Source organism: Petromyzon marinus, chromosome 63 (genome assembly GCF_048934315.1).
Source record: "Petromyzon marinus isolate PM22_M1 ecotype Great Lakes invasive population chromosome 63, UKy_Petmar_22M1.pri1.0, whole genome shotgun sequence".
In the NCBI taxonomy this organism is placed as follows: Eukaryota; Metazoa; Chordata; class Hyperoartia; order Petromyzontiformes; family Petromyzontidae; genus Petromyzon; species Petromyzon marinus.
This window is the reverse complement of record NC_133729.1, coordinates 6584565-6605054: the sequence shown is the minus strand read 5'-3', so window position 1 is coordinate 6605054 and position 20490 is coordinate 6584565. Positions and strand designations below refer to the sequence as shown.

Genomic DNA, 20490 nt, shown 5'->3' with positions numbered 1-20490 from the left:
ATAAAAATACACTTTTGTATATATATTTTTTTTGGGGGGGGAGCTCAATGATGCATTTATATTTTTTGCACGGCAAGTGAGCTGTGACGTCAATCTGTCACGTGACCCGCGCATGTGGAAGCGTAACGCATTGTAGTGTAGTGGTTAGCGCGCCGTGCTACGAACCCGGTGAGCCGAGTTCGATTCCCGCTCACGGCCACCACTGGTGACAATTATTTGAACCGGTCCTGGGCCTCCCCTAGGTCGACTCAGCCTCAAACGAGTAACTGCTGCGGTTGTGTGAACATCGCTACTGGGGGGACAAAAGGCGGCCGCCCGTGGTGAATCCAAGACCCGGGCGAAGCCGGGAAAGTACAGCTAGTAACAATTAAAAAATATTGTTAAAAATTGTTATTTTTTTAATGATAGAATATAGTATTGTAATCAGTATAACATAAGTATACCAAGTTTGCAGTCGATGCCACATTGGGAAGTGGGTAAAAATCGAGTTACAAGATGTGAGGATACAACAGACAGAGTGTTGTTAAATAAAAGCGTGTAATGTAGTAATAATAATAATGAGGGCGGGCCACGTGCGGACTCGCCGCTCTCACCTCCTGCTGTGCGGCCCGGTTCCTAACAGGCCACGGACCGGTACCGGCCCGCGGCTGACTTCTCGGATTCTTACACTTGACCCTCTCTGTCTCGTGGGCTCGGCCGATGTTCGATGCAGTTACAATCACAAACACACACACACAAAAACGTCGCCTTCCGTGTCCAATCGAATGCTGCCTGGCCCTCGGGCTGTGAGATTTGCTGTCGAACTTTTCAACCGGCGAGGAGTTTAGCTGCCAGCAACAGTACCCGCGGTCAATCGTAGGAGCATCGTTACACGCGTCCGTGCGTGCCGTACGCCGCGTTCCACTTTCATTCGTATGGCCGTGTCGGGTGGTGGAGGGTCTCTTAAAATGACACGCGTGTCGGTCATTACTTAGTGGGCGAACCCAGAAATCTTGATCGAAGTGAGGGAGAGCTGCATGTTTTGGACAATACAACAGTGCATTCGAGCGATACACAACACATTTAAGTTATTCATAATAAAGGTTTTTGGGTTAGATCGCGTTTATTTATAAATGTGTCGTAACCCTCCACCACCCGACACGGCCAATCAGCAAAAAAAAGTGTCACGTTGACTAAAGACAAATAATTCACTACTTTAGCCCACCGGTGTGTTGAAGAGTGAATCCACATTTACAGTTTGAGTACGACGTTTCGCTGGTAAATACATCCAGCATCATCGGGCAATTCGCCAGAATGGTAAAGCCCTCGCTTGCTCCCGGTTTTATATAGAGCAGCAGGGTTTCGTCCAAATCGCCCGAATGCGCCTAAACTCTTCTTCACGCCTTTAAAGCTAAGCGGCGTTGAGCCCGAACAGCGCTTGGATGGGCGACCGCCATGCATGCCGGCTTGTTATCGGCTGCCACTTTGCGGGGTAGTGGAGGCTCTGCCACGTTGCGCACGACGGGCTGGAGGACGCGAACATTCAGCAAACTCCACCCCGGTGTGGTACCCCCCACGTGTTCTCGAAGGCACCACCACCACCCCCCACCACCACCACCACCACCCGTTCACAGAGGGCCGCATCATCTCCCAAGCCATTGTGGTCGTGTGAAATGAAGGTTCGCGTGACGTTGACAATCGCGGCCGACGAGACACTGATCCCTGCACCTGTGGCGGCACAGGGTAGTTTTTATTTTTTGTAATCTTACCAGGTAAGGCCCCACTGAGCTACGTATCGGCTTCTTTTCCAGAAGCGACCACCTTGGCCAGAAATAATAGCTCAACGAAGTGGCTTGTCACGTGGACATTTACAGCAAACACACGTACAGCATAACACTTAGGCTTTAGCGACCAATATTATCCATAATGGAGGTTAGATCGCGTAAATATAAAATGTGTCGTTAAACCCGTCACCACCCGACACAGCCAATTAGTAACGGTTTGTCACGTAAATAAAAAAAACGATGCCAATTCGTGTTGGAGAGTAAACCCACAACATTTACAATTCTAGTACGACGTTTCGCCAGTAATTACAACCGGCATCATCAGGCGAAACAGGAGGATTTCTCCACAAATCTGGCGGTAGCCTGATGATGTTAGTTGTAATTACTGGCGAAACGTAGTACTCGAATGGTAAATGTTGTGGGTTTACTCTCCAACACACCGGTGTGCTGAGCGAGTAACATATTGGCACGTTTTGTTTACGTGACAAACCTTGCTAATTGGCTGTGTCGGGTGGTGGCGGGTTTAACAACATATGTATATATTTACGCGATCTAAACCCCGGACCAAAAAACACTATTATGGATGATATTGGTCGCGAAAGCCTATTCGTTTAACTATCCATAAGAGGTTTTTTTGGGGTTATTTCGCGTAAATATGCGATCTAAATCCCCCCCCCCAAAAAAAAAACCTCTATTATGGATGATATTGGTCGCGAAAGTCTACGTGTTAAACTTGTTCGACTACGTAGCTCTTTATCAGAAGCGATTTTGGGCCACAAACCCATGACTCAACCAAGTGGCTGATCGTCGTGGACGTTTCATATCGACCACAAATTCACTGCTCTAAACGCGTCTCGTTGATTTTAAAACGTAGAGGGAAACGAACCACCCCCCGCCCCCCCTCCAAATCACCCGGATAAAATTCCACTCGACCCACAGGGAGAGAGACACACACACACATCGCCAACTACCGAATATTAACAGCAGGCGCCAGCGTCGCTATCGAACCCACGTTGAACACACCCCCCCCGAGCCATCTCCCGCAGCCACGAAATTGAGAGCGAGCGGGTGGCGTTAACCAAACAATGTTTACTTTTTTTTTACGAAGAACATTGTGAGGGAGCCTACGGGCATGAGTCAGTTGCTAAGTTGTCACGTCCAATCAGAGGGCGGCGGGAGGAGCAGCCCGAGGCTTAAAGGGGCCCTCAGGCACACCCGGACCTCCGTGCTCATCCTTCATCCCAGCCACACAGCCCCCCCCCCCGTCACCTTTCTCCGACCTCACGAGGAACCCAGGTATGGGTTCGACTTGAGAGCCGGGATGGGGCGCGGAGTGGGGGTTTTTTGCGCGGTTTTACGGGGATCAGGGTGCGCGATGGGTTCGGGTGGGAGATTTTGCTGCCGTAAGTGAGGATGTTAAAAAGTTTAAATGCCTGTCGGAGGTGCTGCGCGCGTGCGTGATGGTGTGTTAAGGCGTTAATGGGGGGAGCGGTGGTGTAGCGGTTAGCGCTACGCTGCGCTATGAACCTGGCGACCCGGGTTCGTTTCCCGCTCACGGCCAACACCGGTGACGATTATCTGAACCGGTCCTGGGCCTCTCCTATATCTACTCAGCCTGAAATGAGTACCTGGGCGTGGTTGCTGGCCACCCACCCTCTCGTGTACCGTTCCGGCCTTCATAGGTGCTCGCTAACAGCACCTGCCCCTACAGTATATTAAGGCTATACGGGGGATCTTTGTCTTCGTTAACGCGTTCATGGGGGGAGCGGTGGCGCAGTGGTTAAGCGGCAGCCGGCGAGCCGAGTTCGATTGCCGATCGCGGCCAGCAACGGGTGGCGAATTCTCGAACCGGTCCTGGGAATCCCCTCTGCGGACTCGTGCCTGGTGCGGTGTGAAATTGAATGCAGTGCTGAGGAGACAAAGGTGGCCTGGCGTGGTTCTAACCACACCAGCCAATTGTGCGCCATCCTGTTCGTCACAGGTGCTCGCGAGTAGCGCTTTAACCCAACAGCTTTAACCCAACAGCTTTAACCCACCCAGCAGGCTACATGGGGGACCATTGTCTTTGCGAATGTGTGAATGTGAGAATCGCAGTGTTGACGGTGGTTAATCTGGATTGAAAAGTAACTAATTTCTTTAGAACATATTTTTTTTTGTGCTTAGTTCGTTGTGCTTACACCCGGCACCTCTGATTAGCGCGGTAGGCTGCGGAGGGTGGGAAAGAAGTTCAACAAAGCCAAAAACCCTCCGTATAGCCTTAACAGACTGTTAGGGCAAGTGCTGTTAGCGAGCACCTATGAAGGCCAGAACGGCACACGAGGGGTTGGGTGGCCAGCACCACGCACAGCCGCCTTTGTCTCCCTAGTGGCGATGTTGTTACACACCACACCAGGTACTCATTTAAGGCTGAGTCGACCTAGGGGAGGCCCAGGACTGGTTCAGATAATGGGGGAATCGAACTCGGCTCACAAAGTTCAGTAGCGCAGCGCGCTAACCGCTAAACCACCGCTCCCCACAAGTTCAACAAAGACAAAGATCCCCCGTATAGCCTTAACACACACGCACGCGCGTTAGGGGGTTTAGGGCAATTTGAGGACATGGGGGTCGACGGGAGAGGAGGCAGTGTCACTCACGTCCATGCTGCCGGGCTCTCAGCACGTGTTCGTTTTGGCAATTCGGGGGGGGGGTGGTCGTGGTGGTGGTTAAATCTTTCCTGGGCAGTGAGCGCCAAAGACCCCGAAGCCGCCCGTCTGTGAAGGCCGAGCCGCGTTCGTCATTCGTCTTGGACCTTTTTCTCATTCATCGTCGCCCGGGGGCTGACTTCGCGTGCGCTGACCGTCTGCCCTCCGGTGTGTTTTCGACTTTCAATTTACTTCTCGGAGTAAGAAGCTCGCACCCCCACCACCATTATGGAAGGGCATAACAACGCTTTGCAGTGTAAATTAAACGAAGGTCGTAGCCCAAACCCCCCCCCCCCCCCCACCTATACAATCAAGACGCACGTGTATAAAAAAAAATATCAAAATGAGGGGCGGCATGCTCAAGTTGTGCCGCGTACTGTTCGGCGCGATGTTCGACGTTTCGCTCCACTGCCACCGATTATCACCTCCGGTTAGCGCGGCTGGCTACGTTCCACATCCGTCTGCTGATGGCAAAGCCCCACAGCAGGCGATATCGTGCAATGCTAGTCGCGCGTCCAAGCGCTCTCCACGCTCGATCCTGCTTAGCGTACGGGGCAGTTTCGTGGGAGCATCGATGGGTTCGGGGTGCATTCTGGGTGACGCTGTCGTTGAGCCCGTGACGGGGAACGTGGAATTTCCACCGCGGAATCGAGATTTGCCAGCGGTGTGAGTTAGGCAGCGAGCATTGGCGAACGGACTGATGAGTCCTGATGAGTCCTGATGAGGTCGAAACCGCCCCCCCCCCCCACCACTGTCTCCTCGTTTCGCCCGTCGTCTTTGTTGGCGTAGCCCAAGGCCATAGCCATGGAGTCAACATTGGGAGGGACCAAATATTCCAGGGCGTCTGGGGGTCCCTTCCCCCCACAGAAAAAAATATCTAAATGTGTAAACTAATTTCCTGCCTAAAAATATTTTTTAAAAATTCACTAACACATGGGATGGACTTTTTTTGTTTTACAATAATGTCTAATAGTGTGTTGTATTACATTGCTCTGTTTTTTTATGTTTTACCTTTTCCTGTTTCATTGTATGTAATGGCAGAGATTAGGGATTAATAAAGTAACAACCATAACCACAATCATATGAACAGACATCTATGTTATAGCAATATATTGGCGGGGACATTTTGAGCATATTTGAATATTGGTGGAGGGGGGGGGGATGTGTCCTCCCCCCAATATATATTATAATTACGGCCTTGGCGTAGCCATACGTTTTGAGTCGGCGAGGTTCTAACACGGCAATGTGGCCGACACTTTGGGTGATTTTGCACCGGTGGTCCGGAGAAGGCTGAGTGAGATCTTTCGAACTTGCAGCGCTGCCGCTCCCCGGGTGGTGTTGTTGCGAACACTGAATAGGTCTGGCGATCCTGGTCTACTCGTCATGCCAAAGACAAGGCCGTGGTGGTCGTGGTGTTGTTGTTCTATGGGAGACGGAACCATCTGTAGCCAAGCTTCGCGATTGTGGAATTCCATTCCTCCGTCCGTTCGGGGTTTTGAGTCCGTTTCACCTACGTGTAAGGCTATCCCCGTAACTTAAGATATAAAAAAACGTCTGATTATATTTTTTCCGTTTTATTATGCTTCTTCATTTCATTGCAATTTCGAGTGGAGTCATTGATATTGCTATTATCAGTTTTCTATTTCGCTTAGATTACATCTATACGTGTGAGTGCAGTTTTATTTTGATGTACAGCTCTTTGAGCTACTTGACATATATATAAAACGCGCTTCATAAAATAGAGATTAGTATGATTATGATTGTTAAATCCGGAGAAAATACAGGAGCCCGCGGCCGTGTTTGTAAACAGTACCAAGGGGTAGCTGTCGTCCCCACAATGCACCTGGGAGAACCCCACCCAGCCTGGTGCAGTGTCGGGTGACAGCACTCGACGGACACGCGACACCCACGCAGAGCAGCCAGAGAGATCACGGCATGCATGCGTCGTGACAGACGTGACAGGCGATGGTCGATTGGAACAAACACACAAACGAAAAAAAAGCTCCTTCATATATTTGGAAAGGGTGTAGTGGGCAGATGATTAGGGGGAACATTTGCAGATTAATGACATAAGTGAAAACTGTTCAGAGAAGCGAAGCGCTGCAGTCTAAATACAGATTCTGATTCTGCAGTGGGGTTGGGCAGGACACGTCGTGAACTGGAAGGGATGGATGATCGCTGATGGATAAGAATAGCAACGGAGTTGGCAGCCGTGAGATGGCAAGTGTCAAACAAGTGTGCAAAGAAGCATTCATGAAAAAGGCGTGCACTAGAGATCGCACTGAATGACAGAAAGAGGAACATGCGGGTTTAGAGAACATGCGCAAGTTAATGACAACTTTAAAAGGCTGTTCGGTGATGGAAGTGGATTTGGCCAGGACACGTCATGGCTAAAAGGGGCGGACGATGGCCAGGAATAGTGTTGGAGTGGCAGCCAAGGAATGGAACGCGGACAGAGAGCAGGTTCGACCGGGGGAGATGGAGCGATGACATCAGCTCGAGTGCATGTGCTGTGTGGAGCAATACATCGCAGGGTCGCGAGAGATGGCTGCGACTTGGGAGGGAGGGAGGCCTTGGTCCAGCAGTGGATCGATGGTGGCCGATGAATGCAATGACGTCGAAGCCCTAGCAATGTGAGATGTGTGTGTATGTGTTAGGGTACGGTCTCTGTGTGGGGGGAGCGGTAGTGTAGCGGTTGGCGCACTGCGCTACGAACCTGGCGACCCGAGTTCCATTCCCACTAACGGCCAACACCGGTGACGATTATGTGAACCGGTCCTGGGCCTCCCCTAAGTCGACTCAGCCTCAAATGAGTACCCGGTGCGGTGTGTAAACATCGCCACTGGGGAGACAAAGGCGGCCGGGCGTGGTGCTGGCCACCCAACCCCCTCGTGTACCATTCCGGTCTCCATAGGTGCTCGCTAACAGCACTTTCCCCAACAGTCTGCTCAGGCTATACGCGGGATCTTCGTCTTTTGGCCTCTGTGTACGTTTGGAGCGCACCGCTCTCTGACCCCGGTGACCCGGGGTTACATTCCTGCCGAGGCACGCGAGTTGCTCGCGTGGTAATTGAGGCTGCCCTGGGCCTTGCCCGTGTCAACACCAAGGGTCGCCGCCTCCATTGTAACTTAAGCAAAGTGTGAACGTCGCGTGCGGTCCAAATGGACGCCACGTGATGGCACCATCGACGGAGACGTCGTGGGAGTGGCGTAACGGAGGTGACGACACGTGTAGTGACGTCACAATTTAAGACCAAATCCGAAACGCGTTTATGTTGGTTCATCTGAAATGTTGCTTCTTGGAGACGATTTTTGGCTCTTATTTTATATTAATTTCGAAAATCAGGAACGTTTCCCTGGTGTGGATCAGTGTGTAGCTGTAGAGGTGTGCGTCAGTGTGTAGGAGTATGCGGCTGCGTATGGGGAGCGATAGTGTAGCGGTTAGCGCGCTGCGCTATGAACCTGGCGACACGGGTTCGATTCTCGCTCACGGCCAACACCAGTGACGATTATCTGAACCGGTCCCGGGCCTCCCCTTGGTCGACTCAGCCTCAAATGAGTACCTGGTGCGGTGTGTAAACATTGCCACTAGGGAGACAAAGGCGGTCGGGCGTGGTGCTGGCCACCCACCCCCTGGTGTACCGTTACCGGCCTTCATAGGTGCTCGCTAACAGCACTTGACCCTACAGTCTGTTAAGGCTATATGGGGGATTCTTTTTCTATTGTCGAGGTGTGAAATGCGGGGAGTGGTATGTCGCGGTCAGCGCTGCGATCCCACGCGACCCCAGTTCGATTCCCGCTCACGGCCAACAAGTCCTGGGCCTCCCCTAGGTCGACTCGGTCTCAAATGAGTACCTGGTGCGGTGCGTAGTAAACATCGCCACTAGGGAGACAAAGGCGGCCGGGCGTGGTGCTGTCCACCCACCCCCTCGTGTGCCGTGCCAGCCTCCACAAGGTGATTGCTAAGCGCACTCGTCCCAACGGTCTGTGAAGTCCACACGGTGGGGGAGTCTTTGTCTTCGTGTGTGCGTGTGTGTGTGTAGCTACAGCCAATTGAACAACGTGTGCGGACGAGCGATCCATCTTAATTTTACCTTCCTGCCCTCTTGCCACGCTCTCCCCTTGCACGGTCATCCTCGCGAAGCGGGGGTGTTGAGTGTCTCTATTTTTAAGTCGTCGACGCTCTCCGCTGCCCACATCGGAGCCAGCAGCACGGGGTGGTTTGGGGCAGACACCAGAGCAGCTCCCGGCCAGGTGCAGGCGTGCAGGCAGTCAGCCAGTCATGCAGGCAGTCAGGCAGGCAGCAAGGCAGGCAGTCAGGCAGACAGCCAGTTAGGCAGCCAGGCAGGTAGTCAGAGAGGCAGTCAGTCAGGCAGGCAGGCAGTCAGGCAGCCAGTCAGGGAGGCAGTCAGGCAGGCAGCCAGTTAGGCAGCCAGTCAGGCAGCCAGTCAGGCAGCCAGGCAGGCAGTCAGGCAGGCAGGCAGCCAGTCAGGCAGTCAGGCAGGCAGCCAGGCAGGCAGCCAGGCAGGCAGTCAGGCAGCCAGTCAGGGAGGCAGTCAGGGAGGCAGTCAGGCAGGCAGCCAGTTAGGCAGCCAGGCAGGCAGTCAGGCAGGCAGGCAGCCAGGCAGGCAGCCAGTCAGGCAGTCAGGCAGCCAGGCAGGCAGTCAGGCAGGCAGGCAGCCAGTCAGGCAGCCAGTTAAGCAGGCAGTCAGGCAGTCAAGCAGGCAGTCAGGCAGTCAGGCAGGCAGGCAGCCAGTCAGGCAGTTAAGCAGGCAGCAGTAGCGGTGTGGTGTTGCGCTTGGCTCATGGGCAGCGGCGTATATTTCAGTGCGCAGGCGGTGCAACTGCACTGGCGGGGGGGGGGGGGGGGGGAGGGGAGCCATGGGCCGAAAGGGCCTGGAAAGAAGTGAAGGGGTGAAGGTGGCCGGCGGGCGGGGGGTGACAATAAAAATGTGACATGTATGTATGTACGTATGTTGCACCTCTTTTACACCGAATGTAGCCAACCGTGCTCGTCGGGGGTGCAGAGGAAACACAACAAACGAAACGCACACAAAAAAATCAGTTCTAAGTAAATGAGCTTTTGAATCGAGATTATCTCAAAGTGCCATAGCTCGGGCGGCGGCGGCTTACTAATATTGGAAGGAAGAGCGTTCCAGACGGCCGCAGAAGCAGCGCGTCTGAAATCGCCGCGCGATGCGGATGACCACCGTCTTTGTTCGATGGCTTAGCCAACAGCCGCCGCCGCTGCTGCCGCGAGGGTAGTCCGAGTTTGCTGCCATCCTCATCCATTCCACCGCTGCCGCTTACTGGCTCGCAGACCGTGAAACCGCGCACATCTCGAAGCCACGAGAGAGAAACATTTTGCGATGCCGGTCCGAAGTTCGTTCCACCGTTCCCGCCGACGCCGCTGTCGCAGCGAGTTGGGTGGCACACGCTCAAATCGTCAATGAATCAACCCGTCCTTATTTAACGTGGCAACATCATCCTCCGACGTGCACGTTCGGCTACGCGCGGCGCGAAAGTAGTTCGACAAACGTGCGACAAAAGTGGGCATATGGCGCACAGTTGCAGCAGAACGGGAACTGTGCGGGGTAGGGCGGGGGGGGGGGGAGTTATAGGGCAGCAACAGGAATGAGAAAAAAATAAACCAGTCACGACCTCGGCGGAGGACAACCGGCTGAGCTAAACAAGTTGAGGCTGCGCGCAATGCAAAGTGCTACCGGTGCGCAACCAGCAGCACAAGGGAAGTAAGTGGCAAATGAAATCAATGAAAAGTAAAAAAAAAACGCGGCGCGTTTCCGCCCGCCGCCACCTCCCCTTCTCACATGTATAGTGATTGACTCGGAGACACTAAGGGTTGGAGGCACTCTGTTTAGTAACGCGGCCTAACAGTTTCTGTAACTCGTTTTAAAATTAACTACGGCTCCCAGTCAGGACAGCTGGTGGACTGCTTGACTGGCGACGCCGAGACGGCGAAGACTCCAGCAGCAGTGCGACGGGGATCCCACTCCACACGACAGCCCCGAGGTCCCCTACAGGGACCCCTCTTATATACTGTCAGCGTGGCCTGGCTCCGCCCCCGGCCACGCCCTCTTTCTGGAACCAACCCGCGGGTTTCTCGTGTGGCCCTTCAGCGTGGCCTGGCTCCGCCCCCGGCCATGCCCCTTTTCTGTAACCAACCCGCGGGTTTCTCGTGTGGCCCTTCAGCGTGGCCTGGTTCCGCCCCTGGCCACGCCCCTTTTCTGGAACCAACCCGCGGGTTTCTCGTGTGGCCCTTCCGTGACCTTTCCCCTACATCCCCCTCTGGTGTGTCACGTGGCCTACTGACGTTCAGGGCTTCTGTAAGCTGCAGATCCCCTTCCCCGCCAGCAGCCAGCGCTATGCTGCTACGTGACCAATTCTATGTCACTACACATGTTAGATTGTATGGGACGGCAGGTCTTGCACAGGCCACGGAATTGAGCGGTGGCAAGGCGCGCCGCCTACCACATCTTGCTCGTTGATGTATTTCGCGTCCAGTGCCACGTGATCCCGGACGAGAGGGCCAACCAATGCACTTCTGCGGGAAATTCTGATGGGGTCCTTTTTTTTTCGCTCTCCGTGATTCACAACGAGGACTGCACGCGCTTCATGCGCGCGCGTGTGGTCGTGTGTGTGTGTGTGGTGTGCGTGTTGAGTTTCGACGATTAACAACAACAAAAACAGAGGAAACCCATCCTGCAGCCCCATCCAAACCTTCCGTGTGTAGCGACGCACGCGCACAGCATCACCGCCGCCCTTTGTCGAGATGGCCACATTTACTAAAGTCTTCGAGTCCATATGGTGGTGCTTCTGATATGTGACAACAACTCCCAAACACGTGCAGTTCTTGTTGATCCGGTTGGTCTGGACAAGGCCGAAAGAGCTCGCGTACACGCGGGGCCGCACGCCCACCCGCGCGCGCGTGTGTGTAGCAGGTGCGATACACTAGGGAGACAAAGGCGGCCGGGGGTGGTGCTGGACACCCACCCCTCGTGTGGTATGGCGGCCTTTTATAGGTGCTATTCGCTAACAGCACTTGCCCCAACAGGTCTGTTAAGGCTATACGGGGGATCTTTGTCTTTGTTGTGCGAGTGTGTATTCACCTCAGCTTCAGAGTACCTGGTGCAGTGTGTAAACATCGCCACTGGGGAGACAAAGGCGGCCGGGCGTGGTGCTGGCCATCCACCACCCTCGTGTTCCGTGGCGGCCTTCAAATGTGCCACTGGCTAACAGCACTTGTACCAACAATCTGTTCAGGCTATACGGGTGATCTTTGCCCGTGTGTTGTTTAAATCCAGAGTGTGTGTGTGTGTGCTATCGATGCAGCCTGTGAATGGCACAAACGGCGGAGTGAATGCGCCTCCGTTAGGTTTGAGCCCCGTGGAGTCGGGCACTCAGTCACGTATGTCTGTACGTATGTATGTTGAACTTCTTTCGCGCCGTACGTAGCCCCAACCGTGCCAAATCGGTGAGCGGCCCCGTCCGCTCGCCGCCCAGAATGAATCAGAAACGTCTCCAGTTTCATCGCTGCCCCAAATAGTGTCCGTGCACCTCGGAGAGATATCAGATACATTTCCAAAAACCGACCCCGCGAAATGTCCCCGCAAATAACCCGTGAGCTCAGCAGGGTTTGGTCGTTGATGCTCCTGAGATGCCACCCCCCCCCCCCCACTGCTCCCCCCCCTCCGCACGCCTCTTAGAATTATTGCCATCATTCCCGCGTCCCTCTGCAACACAGAGGTGGGGGTGGGGTGAAGATCAGGGGTGGGAAAGAGCGTGTCCAGTTGACAACAAACGTCGACCATTATTGCAATGAGTATACAATACTCACCCAACCCCCCCTATGTATACGTTAAATGTTTCTGGAACTTACTTTGTAATGGTGCTGTTATTAGTGCTTGCTGCAAGTGAACCACGATAGAATGAGAATATTATTTTATTCTCATTCTACGTGACTTTACCGAAAGAACCAAATAAGATGAATCCTTGCAGTCACGAAAGCTTTAAATCGAAATTTGAACCACAATACCTTGCTGATCTCGTCGACGAGCATAAACCATCACGCAAACTGCGGTCATCCCCCGCTAGCAGCGGCTTCTGATTGGCCGTCGAACAAAGGCGGCGGTCACCGCATCGCGCGGCGCTTTCAGATGCGCTTCTGCGGCCGTCTGGAACGCTCTCCCTTCCGATATTCGTATGCCACTGGAGCTATTCCACTTTTAAATCATCATCTAGATTGACAAACTAATTTCTCGAGAGCTGCTGTTTGCGTTTAGTTTGTTGTCCCACTGAGCTACATAGCGCCTCTTTTACAGGAGCGACCTGGCCACAAACTATAGCTCAACGAAGTGACTTATCATCACGTGGATATTTATGGCAGCCAAAGACTCTAAACGCGCGATGTGTTGATTCTAAATGCGGAGGGGAAACCCCGGCGGACCCGGAGAAAAATCCATGCGACCACGGGGAGAGAGAGACGCAGACTGCAAATATACAGCAGCAGGCGTCCTGGTCGGGGCTCGAACCCACGTCTCCTGCATACCAGGCGAGGTAGTTAACATCTCGCTACATATGAGCTGCAAGGCAGCAGCAGCAGCAGCTGCTCGGCGCCGGGAAGCCGACGTTAATACAATTGCCGGAGCTCTGTGGACCTCTACGTATGAAGGTCTTTCAACACCAAGTTAATAATGAGTGTGTATAGGTGTGCGTGTGTTAGCGTCGAACTAATCCCACCGATATCTTCGGAACATTACATATACATTACAGCACTGTGGATACGTTGAAAGTTACTGTTATTTAAAGCAGACACGTGAGATTGCTGTTGGCTAGGCACTGAGGCCACAACAACATTAGAGCATCGTGCCTTGGGATATTATTTTCGTAAATTATCAATGGGTATTGTTCACGAGATGTCTTTAAAAGTAAGGTAAGTTTGTGCCATTGTATGTCTTGCCGTTATCAATTGTGTGTGATTTACGTTCTCAATCTTTGCTGTCTCTCTAACCACATTCATTAAATCTGTTCATCACTATTTATTGCCAGAATAATAATTATTATCATCATAAGATGGCTATCACTAATTAACCCCATTCATTCAATCCATTTCATCATTTACTGTTAGGATAATAATACTGAATATTATGTTCATTATATGGCAATCACTCATTAACCCCATTAATTCAATCAATTCATCATCATTTACTGTCAGAATAACAATTATTCTCATTATATGGCCATCACTCATTAACCCCATTCGTTCAACCCATTCATCAACATTCATTGCTTTCCTTTCGTCTGTTTCATTCACCTAATTTCCACCATTTACATTCACAAACGCTGTTGCGTTAATGTTTATTCGCTCCAGAATCCGCCGCCCACCACGTTGCCATGTCGGACCGCTGCCAGCACTGCCAGACGCCGCTGGCCGGGCGCTCGTACGTGATGCGGGAAAACCGCGCCTACTGCGCCGAGTGCTTCGAGAAACTCTTCTCGCACGCGTGCGTCGCCTGCGCCCAGTCCATCGGGCCCGGACAGCGGGTACGGCGGCCACCACCCACCCTGCCCCCGGGCAAAGACAGAGATCAGCCTTTCCCCTACGCCTCACGTTCAATCCACTCCCAGCCACCCCCATACCACCCGGGCACGCTGACACAGTGACAAAGATCGCCCCGCACTTTTACACCTCCACACAACCCTCACCATCCCACCCATCCCAACGCCAAGGGCACACTGACACACTGACACAGATCAACCCCCACCCCCCCATACTCCGTCCCGGGGACGCATCTGGACCCACCCTGTAGAATGATTGTTACGTTGCCGTGAACGAGTTATTTGGATTAAACGAAAAAAGATATTAACTCTTTGCATGTTACCAGGTAAGGCCCACTGAGATATGTGGCACTTTTACAGAAGCGACCTGGCCATGACAAATTATCGCTCAACGAAGCGGCTTCATCACGTGGAGGGGAAAAAAACGGATGACCCAGAGACAAAATCCACGCGACTACAGGAGGGGGGAGGGGGATAGAGAGAGAGAAAGAGAGAGACGCGCACAAACTCCACATTTACAAACAGGCGTCGCCCGTGGTCGGGATCGAACCCACACGAACCTCCTCGCGCGCCGGGCGAGGTAGTTAACATCTCATCCTTACCACCGCGACGGCAACCCCCCCCCCCCTGCCCCCTCGCAGGAGCTGATCGTGAGCGGCAAGCACTACCACGACAAGTGCCTCAAGTGCGGCCGCTGCGGTGTGCCCGTGGCCAACAAGCCGTACGATTCGAGCGGGGACGTGCCACTCTGCAGCGCCTGCGCGGGGGCTTCGCCGGCCGCCGCGACCGGGGCGCTGGCCAATCAGTGCGTGGGCTGCAGGAAGGTCATCCACCCAGGTGGGTCGGGTGGGCTGGGTAGGTGGGTTGGGTTGGGTGGTGTGGGTCAGGTGGCGTCGTAACGACGTTGTTGTGACCTCAGGGGGTGTGGCGATTGGTCAGCTGGTGAAGGGGGGCCAGCAAGGTCATCCACCCAGGTGGGTCGGGTAGGTAGGTGGGTGGGTCATTTGTAACAGTGCCAACAATATTTTCAGTTCAGGGGGTGCGGCGATCGGTCAGGTGGGGACGAGGGGGGGCCAGGAAGGTCAGCCACCCAGATGGGTGGGTGGGTTGAGTGGGTGGGTAAAAATCAAACGTAAACTAAATAATGGTTCATCAGAGCGTGTTTTTTTTTTAAATGCGTTGCCACAAGTACGTGTGGCTAATGCTGAATATTTGGTGTACGAACATCTTAAAACAACTCCTGATTTTTGCCACAAAGGGTTAAAACCGATTCTTCATTTTTCATACTTTAATACTGGCAAAAAAAAAGGTCCCATAGAAAGCATTTTCGTGAAAATTTACTTAAATAAGTTGCTTGTTGTTCTTTGACACTGCTGTTGAGAACATCTCTCGTGGTGGTTGTTAAGGGCCTACCCCTAGGAGTGGGGGGGGTGGGGGCAAGGCACCCCCCTGCCCCCTGCCCCCCGCCCCCCCCCCCATGCACGTTACGCTACCGGAGTGGGTGGTTGGTGGTAGTGGCACCTCGACCGCCCCGGCTAAACGCGTTTGTTGGGCTCACGTCGGGGGCCAACGTTCGCCCGACGGTTACGACCACTTTCGAACCTCGACGCCAACGTTGGGCCAACGTCGACGCCAACGTTGGTCCTACGTCCGACCAACATTGGGCCAACGTTGGTCCTACGTTAGACCAACCTTGGGCCAACGTTGGGCCCGTTTCCTCGGAGGGGGGCCCAAGCAAAAACTGCGAATAAGACAAAATAAACGACGTGGCGGTGATCCTGCCGCCACCGCCGCCGCTTCCGATGCTGCTGCGTGAATGAACAGACAAGTAAGACTCGCCACATTCGGTGTCAACAACGCTTAAAATAATAACAAAGTGGTCGCAGCGATAGGCGACGTTTCAAGCAAGAACCGAATGCGAGGAGGGAGGATACATTTAATTATAATCTACGGCAGCTGTTACGGCGACGTTATCCGTGATGTAAATAACAATTATTAATTAATGAGCGGGATTGGGCTAACCGTAACGATCCGGTGACACTCGTCGTAACTATTCACGTTATTGTGTGGGATGAGAGAGGGCTGTGGGTAAGAGTATGGGTACGGGAGTGAGGGTCATCACGCACGTGGTGGGCAACTTTCATTAATTGGCTGCGTCGGGTGGATGTACGCGCTTGTCTGTTGAACTTCTTTCGCACCGTGCGTAGCCAACTGTGCTGATCGGAGGTGCGGTGGGAGGACAACAAACCAAACACCAAAAAAAGCAATCCTAAACAAATGAGTTTTTTTTTTCAATTTAGATGTAAAAGTCCATTCCTAATATCGTGAAGCAAGAGGGTTCCAGACGGCCGCAGAAGCGCATCCGAATGCGCCGCACGATGACCCAGTGACCACCGTCTTGGTGTCGACGGCCAGCCAGAAGCCGCCGCTGCTGCTGCGGTGGAGATGACCGGATTTCGCGCGATGGATTATGCTCCTTGACGACATCAGCCGAGGATATGAATGCCGCGAGGCTCTGCGTCTGTTTGCTGTTTGACCGCAGGCACCGCGAAGATAGTGTACGAGGGGAAGACCTTCCACGACCACTGCTTCAAGTGCTCCCGCTGCCACGAATCCATCGGCAAGAAGGGCTTCATCCCCGTGGGCGAGGCCGTCTACTGCGCCCCGTGCCACAAGAAGATTTAGGGCCGGCGGTTTGGGAGCCGCGGCCTCGATGCCGTGGTAAGCGCAAATCTCTCCACAGATAGCCCGCTCGAGTCAGATGCGTCACGGTGGCGAGATGTTAACTCCCTCGCCTGGTGTACAGGAGGTCGTCGTGGATTCGATCCAGACCCTGACGTTTGTGTGTGTCTCTTTCTTTCTCTCTCTCCCCCCCGTGATTGCGAGGATTTTCTTTGCTCCCGTGTCCTCTCTCGGTTTTTATCCCCTCCGCATGTAGAATCAACGCGCGCTCAAGAGTGTTTGGCTGCTGTGAATTCTCACGCGATAAGCCACTTCGTTGGGCGATAACTTGCGATGGCCAGGTCGCTTCTGAAAAAGAGGTGTATCGCTCGGTGGGCTTCACCAGGTCCAAATAAAAAATAGTCAAATAACAAAAAGGGAACGCAGAATCGTATATTCTCGGCCTCCGAGCAACGCGTCTCCCACCAATCTGCACGCGCGTGTGACAAAATCGGCCCCAAATCAATATGTTGGTGTCAAGTACATATATAAATATCTAGAGAGCTCAAATATCAGCTCAAATTCAAGATACATAACATACGTGCGTGAGTGTGTGCGTGCGTGAGTAAGCTGGTGAGTGATTGCGTGCATGATTGAGTGAATGAGTGTTGCAGCAGCCTGCCGTGTATGTCAGTCGAGCACAGCATGGATGGATGAGTAGACACGGTCAGTCCGACATGACAACAACAATAACAGCAACGATTTATAATCTACAAGGCGCCGCTCAAACAATGCATCTCAGAGCCCCAGCATAGAACCGGAGTCCTCGACACGGGAGGGCCGAGTGATCGCGTGAAGTTCACTGGACACAGCAGCAATATCAGAGCGACGAGCAGGTGACTGACCGGGGGGGGGGGGGAGGGGGGGGGCAAAGCGGAGCGACCACGGCGACTGCGTGGCGGCCCCCCACCGCGTGACGGGCTCATAACGCGACTCCACGGTGCTTTGTCTGTGAACTGCAGGTGGCTTCTCGTGCATGTCTCCAACACCCCCCCCCTCCCATCTTCTCCCCCCCCCCAACACCGCCGCCCCCCCCCCCCTCCCATGTGGCCTATTGGGGGGGGGGGGTGTGAGGACCCCGTGGCTCCCATCGACTCCCACGCAGCGGACCAGCGGGAGGAAGGTGGCTGGCGCGAGGGACAGGGATCCACGGTGCCGGCAGCTTGCTGTTGAACCACGCGCGGGTGGTCGGGACTGGGCCGTTCGTTGACGTCATCGTCGACGTCATCGTCGTCGTCACTGTCGTCGTCGTTGCCGTGGTGACCACGCGCCGTTACCACGGTGACGGCGCGCGCACTGGATTCGTTATCGGTTTCCTATGGGGGTCGGGTCAGCGGTAAACGATTCTCGCCAAATTATCCGTGAAGCGAGAAAGAAAAACAAGATAAAAAAAAAAATCCCACCGCAAAATGTCAACACGTCCGTCACTAACGCCGCAGCGCGTGCACGCGCATGTGTGTGTGTGTGTGGGGGTCGCCTTGAAAGGGGCAAATGTATACCATGCCGGTAGACGTTTCGGGCATTAACCCTTCTTCGTGGCACGCGAATGGAGAGGCCGGAGAGATGGAGCGGCGGGGGGGGGGGGGGGAGACCGAACCTTACGCCGAAACTGCGTCCCTTAGAAGCCCTCCACCACCCGACGCGGCCAAGCAAGTTGGAATGGTCACGCGGTGTCAAAGCTTTTGTTATGAGTGATATCTGTTTCGCGGGTAAAAGTCGAACAAATTAATTCGGTCGGTCGGGTGGCGGCGGTGGCGGCGGTGCGGGTTGTCGAGACGACACAGATATGGTCAGATCGTTACGTGGCCGAGCCCAAAAATCTAACGACGAATCGTCGCAAATGAATTTGGCAGCTGGAACAAAGTGCCGAGTCCTTTGCATGGTGACGGCAGCAGCAGCTAAACACACGCAACACATTCGCCAGTGACACTCTGACGCCTTAAAATGAAGTGTGTGTGTGTGTATATAGTAGGCGACGTTTCGGGCAATTGCCCTTCGTCATATGTCATAGAGAGGCCAGAATAGGAGAGACATTAAACGGATAATAATCTCCCTCCGTGTGTGCCGTGTAGAAGGTCCATTGACCGAAACGTCGTCAATTATGTATTTTTTGAAGGCCCCCCCCCACGCAGTGTTGTTATTGACACGTAACGGTATCGAGGTGGTTGTTGTCAGTGTTTGTACATCGTCAACAACAGCAACAACATGATATGTGTAATAACAACAAGAATATTATCACCACACCGCTCGAGACAATGCAAAGGTCGTCTTCTCACAGTGTTATTGTTGTTTGTACAGCAGGGGTGGCAAACTGCACCAGTGTAGAACGTAGAGATGGGTTTGCTCAAATCAAAACATCCTCAACGGGTGATTTTTTTTGCATGCGCTTATGTACACTATCATATTGGCTGTGCTCCGTTATATTAGAATTCATAACGCTGATTGCCAGGATAGCCCGATTTACTTGACAGCCAACAAGACAAAGGTCCCCCGTGTAGCCTTAACAGACTGTTGGGGCAAGTGCTGTTAGCGAGCAGCACCTATGAAGGCCGGCACGGCACACGAGGGGGGTGGGTACGCCAACACCACGCCCGGCCGCCTTTGTCTCCCCAGTGGGCGATGTTTACACACCGCACCAGGTTACTCATTTGAGCCTGAGTCGACCTAGGGGAGGCTCAGAACCGGTTCAGATAATCGCCACCGCTGTTGGCCGTGAGCGGGAATCGAACTCGGGACGCCGGGTTCAGTAGCGCTAACCGCTGCACCACCGCACACACAAGAATGCTGTATCATGCAACGTGCGTTAAGATCCCTGCTGATTAAACTGTTTAATTATAGCGTGACGGTTGAGGCGAGTGTCCATTTGTCCACCGTTGGCTCTGCACGTGGGTCAGTCATCCGGCGTTGTGGAGGCAGCAGCGAGGGTTGGTGGACAACGCAAGGATGGGTTGTGAAGCTCCCTTCCCGTGGATGTGAGAAGGCAGCAAAGTGGTGGACTCCACCTGTTCCACCTGTACCCGAGAGTTGTCCACCCTCGCACGCCTGGGGTTTCTCCCGGTGCTCCGGTTTTCTCCCGCGCGTAGAAACACCTTGATATGTAGAGGAGCGCAGAGCTTTCTTTCGCTCAGAGTCGTCCTCTCTCTCTCTCTCCGAGTTGTCCTCTCTCTCGCTCAGAGTCGTCCTCTCTCTCTCACTCCGAGTCGTCCTCTCTCTCGCTCAGAGTCGTCCTCTCTCCGAGTCGTCCCTCTCTCTCACTCCGAGTCGTCCTCTCTCCCACTCCGAGTCGTCCTCTCTCTCGCTCCGAGTCGTCCTCTCTTCGAGTTGTCCTCACTCCGAGTCGTCCTCTCTCTCCGAGTCGACCTCTCTCGCTCCGAGTCGTCCTCTCTCCGAGTCGTCCTCTCTCCGAGTCGTCCCTCTCTCTCTCCGTGTCGTCCTCACTCCGAGTCGTCCCTCTCTCTAACTCCGAGTCATCCTATCTCCGAGTCGTCCTCACTCCGAGTCGTCCCTCTCTCTCACTCCGAGTCGTCCTCTCTCCGAGTCGTCCCTCTCTCTCACTCCGAGTCGTCCTCTCTCCGAGTCGTCCCTCTCTCTCACTCCGAGTCGTCCTCTCTCCGAGTCGTCCCTCTCTCTCACTCCGAGTCGTCCTCACTCCGAGTCGTCCTCTCTCTCTGAGTCGTCCCTCTCTCTCCGAGTCGTTCTCTCTCCGAGTCGTTCTCTCTCCGAGTCGTCCTCACTCCGAGTCGTCCTCTC

At 53.7% G+C, this 20490-nt stretch overlaps 1 protein-coding gene across 1 annotated transcript; it reads left to right on the top strand.

Moving 5' to 3' along the window:
* Nucleotides 1-2910: 2910 nt before the first annotated feature.
* Nucleotides 2911-19583, top strand: LOC116956157 (four and a half LIM domains protein 2-like). Its single transcript, XM_032977637.2, has 5 exons — nucleotides 2911-3059; nucleotides 13832-14004; nucleotides 14661-14856; nucleotides 16562-16740; nucleotides 17703-19583. The coding sequence occupies exons 2-4, from the start codon at nucleotides 13855-13857 to the stop codon at nucleotides 16702-16704; spliced, it is 489 nt and encodes a 162-aa protein (XP_032833528.1). The 5' UTR covers nucleotides 2911-3059; nucleotides 13832-13854; the 3' UTR covers nucleotides 16705-16740; nucleotides 17703-19583.
* Nucleotides 19584-20490: the final 907 nt, after the last annotated feature.